General features: G+C 44.9%; 1 protein-coding gene across 4 annotated transcripts in view; it reads left to right on the forward strand.

Moving 5' to 3' along the window:
- The window catches only part of SYT13 (synaptotagmin 13), a 31,299-nt gene that overhangs the window by 3,866 nt on the left and 13,549 nt on the right, over positions 1-13,884 (forward strand). For 2 of the 4 annotated variants that reach the window (XM_085880556.1, XM_085880555.1), the window contains 4 exons: positions 429-510; positions 638-797; positions 3,166-3,367; positions 13,558-13,695. In XM_085880556.1, coding sequence (XP_085736682.1) covers positions 639-797; positions 3,166-3,367; positions 13,558-13,695 — 499 coding nt within the window. In that variant the 5' untranslated portion in view covers positions 429-510; position 638. The remainder of the gene's footprint in view (positions 1-428; positions 511-637; positions 798-3,165; positions 3,368-13,557; positions 13,696-13,884) is intronic. The other 2 variants (XM_085880558.1, XM_085880557.1) reach the window with 1 other exon arrangement.

The following is a 13,884-nucleotide window of genomic DNA, read 5'->3' on the forward strand; positions in this document are numbered from 1 at the left end:
CCTCCTCATCCTCATCTATATTGGGGCGATGATGACTGATTGATGGGATTGTCGGTGTTAGCCAAATGTGTGTCTGGACCTGATGGGTAATGTAATCAAATTGTCGATCTCCAGGACCTCAAAATTTGTGAGAGACAGAGACAGAGACAGAGACGACCACATTATAATGATCAATTTGCGGTTTATCGACATTCAAATGATAAAAAAACGTTTGAACAAACCAAGTTTGTCGAACTTGTACCATTTGACATCCTAACAATCATGGGAAGAGGATTGGAATCGTCATGAATAGACCCCTTCCTTTTGTTGACCATTTCAGATATGCGTTAATTCCATGCCAAAGGCAAAAAGTATGTAATATGTAGACGGCCACGTATCCTGAATTTGACTGTTCAAAGACCTTTATTGGACCGGTGTGGTTTGAGCAGGAGACTCCGCATCAAAAAGCACACCTACCTGAGGGATACCAAGTCCACCGTTTTACCTGCACGCGCATGTGTAAGAGAGGAGGTGAGGATCATGGTCACACCCCAGCGAGAAAAAGGCATTGATTGGTGATGGCATCATGATGTAGTGATGATGATGGTGACATTGAGATTAATAATGGGTCTTGCGTTCCCCGTTTTTCTGGTTGCAGGATGACCATGTTCCCGGCGATGGTGTTGGGTGGCCTATTGGGCGCGGTGGCCGGCGTGCTCTTACTGCTGTGCGTTTGCTGCCTCTGCAGAAGACACGCCAAACAAAAGCCTCAAGTTTATGGTGGCATCATCCATCCGACACTCATTCCAGGCTTCCTGGTAATCCTAAGGGATTTAGGGGACACCTATGGATTGTTTTGGCAAAATTGAAGGCACTGCTGATTAATATTGCCGTCCAGGTGGCAAGGCTCGGGTCCAACGTTTTGACCATCGAGTGATCTTGAAGACCGTTGAGTCCTATCTGAAGACCACTCGATAGCCAAAATGTCAGACCTTGAGCCTTGCCTACTTGCTGCGACTACTACTACTACTACAACAACTACTACTACTTCTCTTATTGTCCCAAATACTTTCAACCTTTTTTGTGGTCTAAGTCTATCACGTACTGGATGGCCAGATCCGCCCTTCGACTGGAGGTGATTTGCGCAGGAATTCGTAATTTGTTCAGGGTGGCAATGACTGCCCTCCTCCCTGAGAAAGACACCGTGGTGTCTTTGACTTCCAGCTAATGCTGGCAGAGTTGACAACCACCTTAATTAACATCCATCCAAGGGACGGCATACTTTTTTAATGCGGCATCCCTGCCTGCGAAGCACCAATCTGACAGTTGATGGTCGGGTCGGGAATCGAATCCAGACTAGCTACCTCGGCATTATCCAGTCAGACAAAAAAAATTTTGTCGACAGGGTCGAGACTTGTGAGAGAGCGAGAGCAGAATGGAAAGCGGGAAACATCAACAGCAGAATAGAAGTGAGTGAGATCAAGAGGGGGAAGAGAAGCACACATGGTGGGGGTGAAGAAGCTTCACACTAGCTGAATGAAACACAGAAAGAAGAGGAGGAGAAAGCGGTAATGAAACAGAAAGAGATGAGGGAGAGGGAGAAACATCACAACAACCTGGCAAAATGGATTGCTTTGGGAATGGGGTAGTTTGGGGGTACAAGAGATCATGAGTATGGATGGGGGGAATGACCTGAGGTCGTGGTGAACTTGAAACTCTGGAAGGAAGAATGGGAGAGAACAGACTGGGGAAGTTGGTTCCACAGGAGAGAGAACATAAGAACAAATGAGTGGAGGTGAGCAGTGAGCCTGGATTCTGGGAGTTGAATAATAAGAGGGTTACTGGCAGACCGTGTGTGTGCCCTGCAGAAACCAGGGAGGGAGGGAGCCAATAGAGGGGAGAGGGTGCAAGACCAAAAAGGAGGTGATACAATGCAGAGAAGGGCAGCAACCTGTCTGCGATGCAAGAGTAACAGGCCTCGACACTCGCGGGAGATCCCAATGATTCTGTGAGCCTTGCTTTCCACGGCATCAATAAGGGCAAGGTGTGAGGCAGGAGCGTCAGCCCAAAAGGGAGAGCATTACTCCAAGCTGCGAATGAAGGCCTTGCAGGTTGTCAAAAGTTGAATTTGAATGTTCTCTATCCATCTTCCGAGGTCAGCAAAAATGAGTGCCAGCATGCTGGTATACTGTGTCGGAGTGGTGACCCATCCAGGATTGTGCCCAATAGCCAAGGAGACTGCTTCGGCAGCACCAACGCTCTGCGCAGAGTATGGTCCCGATCTCCTCCTCTGCTCTATCCATCAACCCCCGTACGCACACAACAGATCGATTACTTGACTTCGCACACATTCTAATACTCCTATTGACGTGATATCTTGCCTCAGCCACTCGTGCTCACAGGAGACCGGATTTGCACGGAAACAAGAGTGATCCACATCAAGTTTTGTCAAACTTGGAGTGACCTGTTTTGCACTGTTGCGCGTGGGTGAACAACCGGATTTACATAGTCCATCGGTCATTCTCTCCGAGTTGCAATGATCCATCCGGCACAGCACAACTGATCTCAGCACCGGTGATGATCCACACTTACAACATTAAAGCTCAGCCAACAGTAAAACGCAGCGCTTGCCATTTGATGGAAATGTTTGTTAAGTGTCGGTTGCGCGGCTCTTGAAGTACATTACGACAGTGGAACACAACACGCTGCACACTCAGCACTCACAACAATCTATTACGATATTGCACACGGGCTGGATAACCTCCATCAGGAGATGTCACAAAGGTGGTTTATGTGTGACAAACCTCAGTGGTGACGTGATTGCAGTCTTTGAGATGTTGAGTATGGGTTCGATTCCCGACCTCACGATATAAGCTGGTGCTTCGCAACCAGGACGTTGGTTGCATCAGCAAGCGCATAGTCCATGGGAGGAGACATCTGCCAGCATTGATTAACTGGTGGACATCAAATATCCCAGGGTTCTAGGTCATTATGTCCCTGCACGCTGGCCAAATGTTACCTTGACTGCTGGGAAAGGCACTGGCAAGCCACTCAGTGTATTCCCTGTCATGAGACTAGTTATCTTTTTTTTTGGATTTGGATTTTGGGTTCTTTCACAGTTGGTGGATTCCAGAAATACTCTGAACATATCCACCCTTCTTTATCCTGTTTGTTTTTATTATTCAGAAAAAGCCATCACCCATCCAGCCTCTCTCCTCGGCCAAGCTCCCCCCAGTGCCTGCACCCCTCGACACTCTCACGGGTGTGCAGCCACCTACTCAGCCCGGACACAGGCCTGACCCTCTGGTGAACACTCCATTGCCTGGCAGTGATGGTGTACTTGAGGACACCGATTGTTTTGAAGAGAAGAACTTTTCTTCTCAAAAGGGTAGGATTATTTTGAAAAGTGTAAACCGTCTGCTCTTCTCACCTTATCGAGGAAATAAATGTACAATCTAACGAACCTAAGTAAACATGTCTACCTGTCATTATTCAGCTCTGGGTTGTTTTGGCTGTCTTGTATCTGCCATTCTATGATTTGCTGCCGTCATCACTTTAGTTAATTGTATTCCACCGGGTTAAGGTTATGACAAGGACTTGGCTTATCTCCCTTGTTTCTCTCCAGGTAGTATAAAGGTTTTTTTGAAAGAGATGTTGATAATTTATAACATGGAGAGGGGGAAGAATATATATATATATATATATATATATATATATATATATATATATATATATATATATATATATATATATATATATACACATATACATGAACCTGGTGTTGGCGCAGTGGTTAGGGCAGCGGCTTGAGATCCAAAAGGTCCTGAGTTCAAGCCCCGTTGGGCCACTGAATTAATACACCAGGGGGTTGACTCAGCCTGTCATCCTTCCGAGGTCGGCGAAATGAGTACCAGCGTACTGGGCCGGTGTATACCCCGGTGAAAATAGGTGTACCATATCCCTGTGTCGTAAGAGGCGACCAGGGTTGCGTCAGGAAGGGCATCCGGCATAAAATATGTGCCAAATCACAATGCGGATCATATGGATGATCCGCTGTGGCGATCCCGAACGGGAGCAGCCGAAAGCAGAAGAAGAAGATGTGTGTATATATATATATATATATATATATATATATATATATATATATATATATATATATATATATATATATATATATATATATATTGGTGGGAGTCGGGTGAGAAGACCACCAGGGAGGGGAAGCTATTTCGGGTTCCCACCAGACTCCCTGGAATTGCAGGCCGTCGCACATGGATAATTTTGTGATGCGGCGGGTCGCTAACCAACCGTGAATGCCAATAACTCAACCACGTGACCTCGGGTCCTCAGTCTATGGGTTAACCGGGTTACCCAATTAATCACGTGACAATTACCAGGGACACGCCCTCGGAAAGCCTTGTCCGAACCGGATAACTTTACCGGATCAGATGCAGCCGAGCGACACTTCTAAGAATGTACCGGCTAAAAGGAACGGATCATTGGGAATAAAGTCCTGGCGAGGTTAGGATATGCACCATGCTGGATCAATGAAAGAAAAGACAAAAACGAGCTGGGAACATTTCTACAAATTTATTAACAGGCAGGTGAGGAGAGATATGTGGCACAGTGAATATAGCTGTTATTGTTGTATGTATGTAAGCAGGAATAGGAAGAAAAGTGTGGTGTGATAAACAAGCAACTTGCAAAAGCATACACAGAGTAGAGTTATCCCGATATAATTCTTGTACAATCTTAACTTAAGTGAGGACAGGCGCCATGACACACACACACACACACACCCTGATGAAGAGGAGTTGATGAAGAGAAAAAGGAGAGGAGTTGAGGCTAACGGTCTCTCAATACCTTGCACGATTGTCCAACCGCGCCACCAATACGTTTTGGGGGGATGCTCCGCTGGGCGATACCTCCCTGACAGCTAGAGCGTCGTCTCTTGCTTCGTGACACTTCCAGCCGCTAAGCGTCAATCCAGAGAAAAGGTGTGTCCTACAGGCGTGAAGAAAGGACTTTGGGCAGAATCAGAAGGTGGAGTCCGGAGCAATGGGCAGATGGGTAGAGTCAGCGGCAGGCGGTGATGAAGGGGCGGAGTTGGCAGGCGGAGCCAGCAGGCTAATGGGTGGGTTGTCAATCCTAGATACCAAGACGAGCAGGACGAGCCGACAGGAATGATCAGACAGGAGCGGTGCGCAGGAACGACACTTTACCTCCCCGTGACTCGTCCTTTTATAGATCCTGTGTTGCGGGCAGGGGTGACGACCCGAAGCGATGTGTGCCACACATGCCCTGCTCCGTGTGCGATAATAAATTATCCCGGGACTGCAAGTGGGTCTGCCGCCATTGAGCACGTGGCCATTTATCAAAGGCGGTGTCGTGTGCACGGTGCCAGCCCTGATCTGTTTCAGGGAATTGAGGGAAAGGATTGGATGTAATTATTGTATGTAGATTCGGATTGAAAAGAGGACAGATATGATTATTAAATGGAGATTTAGAAATGGGTTGAAAAGAGTACGCCGCGCGCGTACTGTAATTTGTTCGCACTTGGTGTGCCGCTCTGTCTACTTCCTCAGCGCAACATTCCTGCAACGACGTGGTTGTGTTGGTTATGGTTGTTGTCACCTGGACAGTTGGGGTGGGTTTATCGTTCCGCTGCACAAGCTCCGTGCAGTGCTGGCGTTTATTGTTGGCTTCTACTGCTGCCCTTGGTCTTCTGTGAGGACACATTCTTACACGAAGGGCCCGTCTGTGGTTTTTTTACAAATGGGTGGCCGAGCGTAATGCCTGCTGGCTTTCGCGAACACCCATGTTTCACAGTGCAGGCTCGCGGCTGCGTTTTTTTAATGATGGGTGTCCGAGCGTAGCGCCTGGTGGCTCACACGAGGACCCCTTGCTTGGATTTACCTCAGGAATCGAGATAAATAAATAAATAAATAATAGGAATGAAGTTCAGAGATTTAATCAGACCTCGCTATGAGATTTACACAACGCACTGTCCGTTTGACCCACGAGACAAGAAGGAAGGGACGATCTGAATGTACATTAATGAAATAACTGACTGGGGACCACTGTATGTTGGCTGCTATTGGTGTTGGAGGGATGCGGTTTCCAGAACCGCAACTATATATTGTTACGGTGTCGGCCGCGAACCGACCGCTCTCAACGGAGCCGCAAGTCGAGTCGGCCCGACCGATCGCCCGGAACATAGATCGCCGCCCGGATAAGTCCGAGTCGACGGGTCCTTGTACAAGAACCGAAATACGCCAATGGGCAGACCACGTGGGGTAGGGTCGATTGACAATCTTCGATGTACCTAAATACCCACGTGATCCAACTACCGGGGTATTCCACCCTCGACGGAACTCGTACGGAACAAATCGCCGAGGCGAGCCTGTCCCGTGCGCGATTCCAAGCGGCTTAATCGCCGAGAACCGTCGGTCCAAATGTCCCCCTTTTACGGCAAACCAACGGCTTTCTAACTCCAAACACACGAAATGCTCAGTCAATGAAAGAATCGACGCGACGAGCTGAAAACATTTAACAATTGGGGTATTTATTAATAATAATGGGGAACGAGGGAAGCACGTAAGAGCAGAACTATTCCGACTATACGAAATGCAATGCAAAGATTTACAGCACACAGCACTTAACAATTTCCTACTTATTAGACGGGCCCACGGATACACGTACGCACACACACACACAAGAAATGGTGGCAGAGGCCATTAATAATGAGCTCCAGCTCGGAGGACAGGTGAGCTGAAACCCAGAACCTATCTCGAACCTCTCCACCTCGTGTGGTTTTCAAGTTGTTCGGACCCCGGCTCCAGCGATAGCGAGCTGGACCCAATCGCCGTGAGCCGCAATCCTTCCCGAGCTCCAGCGAATCCTCCCGCGCTTCTCAACACATGCTGGTGAGATGAGGCGCCGATCCTTCCCGTCGATGCATCGCTTCCCTGAGGAACCACCTCCAAGATGAGGTCGATGAGTCGCACCAAGCCGGGAACCAAACGGAGAACAAAGAGCTCCAAGAACCAAGAAGAAGAAGAAGAAGCCACCATTCGCAGCTCGAGCCGAGCAACCGGCTCAACTTTCTTCCAAACAAAACAGCTCTCCAAAAAGCCAACCGAGCCAAGCCGTGGCCTAAGCTCTGCTGAACAACTCCTCTGCAGAAGCAAAAAGCTTCCGAAGGCCTCAACCATAACCCAAGCCAAACAGGACCCAAAGGTCTGCTGAACGACGCCCCTCAACTCCCACTCTCCAACGCAGAACAAGAACCAAGAAAGGATCTCCTCTTTATCCTTCTCCGCCCCCTCCCCCGCGCCTGGCGTGACTCGTGCCCTCGTGATCCATCCCCCGCTCAACCACGGGTGGGAGGGAGTTGTTGACATCATGAATCACGGGACGGCAGGGTTCTTCTTCCTCTTCACAGAAGAGGGGGGGGGGTACATCTCCATTGTTTCGTTCCCTAACTATTAAATTGATCTGCAGCGCATCTAATCGATTTCTAAACATTTAAACAATGCAAGGTGAGCTATCTAGGGAACAAGCACTTATCGACATAGCTGACGAAAGGAACCTGTATGTTGTGTGCAATCGAATTCCAAATTCGTAGCTATATATATATATATATATATATATATATATATATATATATATATATATATATATATATATATATATATATATATATATATATATATATATATATATATATATATATATATATATATATGTACATACACAACCATTATATTCTTATGTATATATGTACATAGTAGTGGGGTATGCTTACACATTGTAAGCAATAACAAACCGTGCTTCTCCATTGTCTCGGGTCGCTCACCTGCTTTTGTTTTTCTTTCATTCATCTAATTATTTTCAATAATTTACATTTTCATTTACGGACACTTTTCAATGGATCTGTGATTCCCCCCCCCCTGGTTGTATCGACTTTGATGTTCATCGTAACGATATTTCCGCTTTCTTCGTCACCCGGAATGTAGCAAACTTTATCATCAGTGAGTGAGTGAGTGAGTGGTTAAAATGAGCTTTATATATTACTAGCAAATACAACCCATCGCTTCGCTGACAGAAATATTAAGGGGAGGGTGGAGGGAGAAAGAGGGAGGGGATGGAGAGAGGAGGGGTGGGGGAGTGAGGGGGGATATATATATATATATATATATATATATATATATATATATATATATATATACATATATCACTAGGAATGGGGGGGGTGTGGGGAGAGTGACATGTCACCAAACATCGCTATGCACTCTGGGAAGGGGGTGGGGGTGAAGATGGGGGAGAGAGAGAGGAGGTGGGGAGTGGGTTTGCGAGGAGGTGAGTATGAGGGGATGGGGGTTCTGTACTTGTATTTGGTGAGGGACTTGTGGAGAAAGGGGGGGAGGCAGTACAGGATTGAACAAAATGGGGTACATTAATGCAGCATGCGGAGATCGCCAAGAGATGTACTTGGGGGTGCAGAGGGGAGGGTATTTAGGTGGAGGTAAGCCTGAGGGGAGGGGGAGAAGGCAGCATGATTGGAAGGGAAGGGAAGGGAGATTGAGGGGAAGGGAAGGCAGTGAGAGGAGAAGGGAAGGGAGGGCAGTGCGAGGGGAAGGGAAGGGCAATAAAACGTGCCCAAACAGCAACATTTTCTTTTTAACCGCCGGGTTCTCAATAAAACTTAGCAGGAGCATTTAAAACCCATGCTATGTCCCTGACAAAGGCTTGCCTGCCTTCATGCATACTCGTACATGCAGTGACCTTTGCACCCATCTGGGTGATTCACTCTAAATCTGATTCATACATTCTCCACTGTTGGGAAGCAGATTTAAATTCAAAACAAAACCATCAGTCTTTAACAAAGGGGGAGAGGTGGGGGATGAGGAGGAGGAGAGAGGAGGGGGGAGTGAGCGATAGGGAAGGGAGTGGAGGAGGAAAGAGGATGTGGGGGGGAGAAGATGGAGGGGAGGGGGAGTGAGGGAGGAGGGAAAGAGGAAGAGGAGGAGGAGGAGGAAGTGAGTAAAGGGGGGTGTTGAGCAATTCCTCACCAAACGTTGCTACGCACTACAGGAAGGGGGTGGGAGCGAGGAGGAGAGGGGAAGTGGGGAGGGGAGGGGGTGTGAGGGGAGGGCTTCTTGACTTGGGTTTGGAAGTTTGACTTGTGCAGATGAGGAGGGGATTGTAGAACAGGATTGAACAAAATTGGTTATGCTAATTCAGCATATGGAGAGCGCCCGGAGATGTCCATGGTGGTGGAGAGAGGAGGGGGTTTGGTATGAGTTAAGCATGAGGGGAGGTGGAGGGAAGGCAGCGTGATGGGAAGATAAGGCAGCATGAGAGGAAGAGAATGCGGTGTGAGAGGAAGGGAAGGGAATGGTGGCAAAACGTGCCGAAACAGCAACATTTTCTTTTTAACCTCCGGGTTCTATATAAAACTGGGTGGGAGCATTTAAAACCCATGTTATCTATCAATTAAATGGTTGACAAGGAACGGCTGGCCAGGCTGTGGCTGAAAACCATATAAGATCCCTTTAACTTTAAAACCAGTTGTCACCGTGCCCACAGCAGTTAAATAAATTAAATGAATTCATTTAAGTGATGACTTCATCCACAAAAGAGTTGCTGTTTAATGAAGAACAGTTGGAGACATCACAAAGTTTAATCGCTTGTGAAATAAACATTGCAGATAATCCGCCACCTTGCCTGCTTGCCTGTGCATGCGTCACATGGTACATCAGTTCGAGTCCACGCAAACATGATAACTTTATATTAAAACGTGTTTTTCACCAGATTTGCTTCGATTCCCTGTAGAGCACCTCGCAAAACCTCCAAAAATATAGACACAGATCTGGCAGATGCTATGGATAGGCAGTCCCTCTAAGGGACAGGGTGTGAGTCGAGCAGTGAATGCATTAAATCATCCAGCTCAATGAAGCTGGTTAATTTTGGCACATTCCTAATTTTTTTGTTTCACTCAATATAATTCTCCAAACAGTAGACAAAGATAATTTTAATGCTTTGAAAATTACACATTTTCTTGTGTATATATGGAGAAGGAGGTAACAGCCTTGCTTGCTTCAATGTAAATCGGTATATCAGCTTTGTTATAAGACTCATTATTTCTTTAAATTATCAGATTTCACTCCAGATTTCGACACTTATTTAGTCTGTATGAATTTATGATATCCGTTCCTCAAAGCCAAAATAATATTTCAATGATACACTTTAATTAGCCCGTGAGAGTAGATCGTGGAAAATTTCATCAAATAATGCATGAAAATGCTGCAAGCTCCTAATTTGAAAGCGATAGCACTTACAAAAGCGATGTTTACAGCGATTCGTAGCCATGATGAAAAGGCATTCGATAATATAAGGAAAGTGGAAAAAAAACTATCGTTAAGAAATTGTTGCAGCCTGTTCCAAGTCAAGGTATGGTTGAGCAGGCCAAAAAACATGGCGGCTTCAAACCCCAGCGAGGTTACCCAGGAAATGCCTTAAGACCCCATAGAGAGCGAACTGGCCGTGGATGCGCCTGATAAAGGATATAACTAAATAAGGACATTAATTATCTTCAAAAGGAGGGGTTTCAATTAACCCAAATACCTATATTTCACTCATGTACTTCCTTGGAGTTTTCTTAGTATGCATGCAAAGTTTCAGACTGCAATCTTTCATGGTCTTGGAGTTATGGAGGACGCGCGCACACACACACACACACACACACACACACACACACACACACACACACACACACACACACACACACACACACACACACACACACACACACACACACACACACACACACACACACACACACACACACACACACACACACACACACACACATATATATATATATTGCACAGTACTGTGAAATAGTCTTGGGCCACCTTGGGATTAGGATCTGCTTGCACTTGTTGGCTCACGAAAAAATATTTTCAAGAAAAAAATAAGTGACCACTATATTCGTTATTGTTGTGTGTCTGTCTGTCTGTCTGTCTGTATGTCTGTCTGTCCCAAGCATAGCTCCGTGGGTCTTGATCCGATCCTGACAAAATTTTGGTGGGAGGTTTATATCATGATCTAGTTGTGTTTTCCTGAAAATGGGCTTGGTGCGCCCATTATGGGCGGAGCCACGCCCAAAAAACGTGTTTTTAGGGGGTAGCTGATTTCAATTTGCATCTTCTCCTAGCGGTTTTGTCGAATCTGACAGGGGTTTCGGTATTTGGTTAGCCCAATGGCACCTGCATAGCTCCACAGAGTTCGATTTTTCATTTTTGTCCCAAGGTCAAGGTCACAAGGTCAAGAACTTAGAAAATTTCGAATTTTGACATAAAAATCATACGACCGCCCAAACTTTGAGAGCTAGGATGACAATATTTTTTATGCATAATCTTGAGGTCATTGCCCACCGAAAGTCTTGAAACCATTTTGCTCTATCTCGAACACCTTGCCCGTGGTGCCCCCTTCAAGTTTGTTTTTACGCTGATTTCATCAAAGTATGGATAATCCGATGAGTGTGAAATGCCATATAGCCTATATGACGTTATATTGTTCCTGGAATGTTCCAGAGGAAGTTTTGCACCAAAGGTCATAATCCTTGACCTTTGACCTTTAAAGTTCACAAAGGTCAAATTTTCAAAGTTGTGGGAATCGAACAGGGTTTTCGACTTTCTTCGACGAACTAACTCCATTAAGCTATAGCATGTATCCTCCTGTTTCCTTATTTTAATGTCCACAACATTGTTTTGTGACCTTTAAAGGTTATGCAAAGGTCAAATTTTTAAAATTGTTGAACGAAACCGGGTTTTCGACATTTTGCAGCTAATAACCTGTCACTCGTACCACATCATGTTGATCATTTTTATAACTTGGTCAAACATTATCACATTGTCTCATCCTTGACTTCTGAAACAATCTACATCGTCAAATGCCGCTCGTGAACCATCGTCGTCTTCAGACTTGTCAGCATTCATTGTTCCTTCAATTATCACCAAATCGCAGCAGCAGAAATGCACCCCTAAACCTGAACAGGACTTCCACCATGCCTCACAGTCAGTTGTAGACACATATGATATGTCCATATACTTCTCGCCAACCTTCCTTTTGACAAACTTGTTCCAAAAATTTCAAATTTTTTATAGTTGTTCCAAAAATTTCAAATTTTGACTCGTCATTTCAAAATACCTTTCCCCACTGATCAGCATCCCAACTCTGGTGCGCTTGGGCATAGTTCAGTCTCTTGCCTTTGTTCCCTTTTTTGCTTTTGCTACCTTTTATTTTTTTATTTTCAAAAAAGGACTTTTTTTACAGCAACTTGCCCATTGAGACCACTTTTGATGAGACTTTCTGACAGTAGATGAGTCCACTTAAACCCCTGATGTTTGTGCCAGTTCTTGTGTAAGTTCAGAACTTGATATATTTTTTTCCCAAGAAAATTATCTTTAAGTATTGTTCATCTTTTTGGCTGAGTTTATTTGGCCTTCCAATCCATATTCTATCTTTAACTTCTCCGGTCTCATTATGCTTCTGTTTTGTGGAAATACCCGTTTTGTGCGATGTAAATTCTCTGGGAATTGATTTCTTGATGTAAAACTATTATTTTGAGTCTCGTCGAGTTTGATATCTTGGGCATGGTCCTGGCTTATATTACCGACAAGAGAGAAATTACAAATTAGTGAAAAAACTAGGGTGGCCGAAGACTTATTAGTTAAACGGGAACAAAAAGGAAAAATAACCAAAATCAAAAGATTAATTATGGGAAACATTGCATATTGAATGGAACAATCTCATAATGGAATTTCTCCTGAAATTATATCAAAGTATTTCAAAACGGATATCTGCTGTTTTGATTTAAAACCTGGTCACACCAAGTATCGAACTTTCATCCATTAACATGTTCTTCCGTTAATTTGGTAAAATAAAATTAATTTTGTTTCTTTAATAAAAGGTGATTATTATAACATGTTTTATTTATCAAAATGTGCCATTGTGAGAAAAAAAATGTTTATTTTCAAGATTGCCCAAGACTTTTGCATAGTACTGTGTGTATAATATATACATTCTTTTCTAATGATCAGCAAAACTATCAAAACAGCTTCACGGCAAAGATTACACTGGGTGGTTTGCTCTTGCATTACCAGTGGTAGTCAGGGAAGGAATTTGTAATTTGTTCAATGTGCCGGCGATAGCTCGCCTATTCTTCACGAAGGACACCGTGGGATCTTTAACATCCACCAACTAATGCCGGCAGATGGGACGCCCAGTTTGACGTCCATCCGAGGGATGGCACACACAATGATGTAATGCCATGCCTGCAAAACACCGGGATGACAGTTGATAAGCTGGGCCAAGATTCAAACCAAGGCTAGACAGATCAGACAAGTGCTGACACTGGGATGGGGGCTCATATTTGGAAGGGAAGGGGGGGGATAGGATTTGAAAGGATCGGTGGGGGAGGGGGGTGGGCTAAATATAAAAAAATGCATTTGAATATTGCTTTTGTGGCTGTCAACTAATGTATTCATTCAAAATGTGATTGGATTGCAGAACAACGCACAGTGCCATCGACGCAATTGGAACAGCACAAGTTCATAAATGATTGCATCCGGAAGTCGAAAGGCAAACTGCACTTCGCTCTGCAGTACAATGCTGATTGTAGTGAATTGAAAATAGTTGTTATGGAAGGTAAGACCAGGAAAACTATAAACAAAACGAATATATCACAAGCTAATTTAGTTGCTTAGCTATTCAAGCAATTAATAAATTGATGTATTTACTGATGCATTATTGATGACTGATGGCTTTGTATATCAACAGTGGCCTGCAAAAGTATTTACCCCCTTCCAATAATGCCATACTTAGATGAATTACGAA

The sequence above is a fragment of the Eptatretus burgeri genome, chromosome 5, assembly GCF_056783735.1.
Source record: "Eptatretus burgeri isolate ZD-2024b chromosome 5, Ebu_testis_v1, whole genome shotgun sequence".
NCBI classification, from domain to species: domain Eukaryota; kingdom Metazoa; phylum Chordata; class Myxini; order Myxiniformes; family Myxinidae; genus Eptatretus; species Eptatretus burgeri.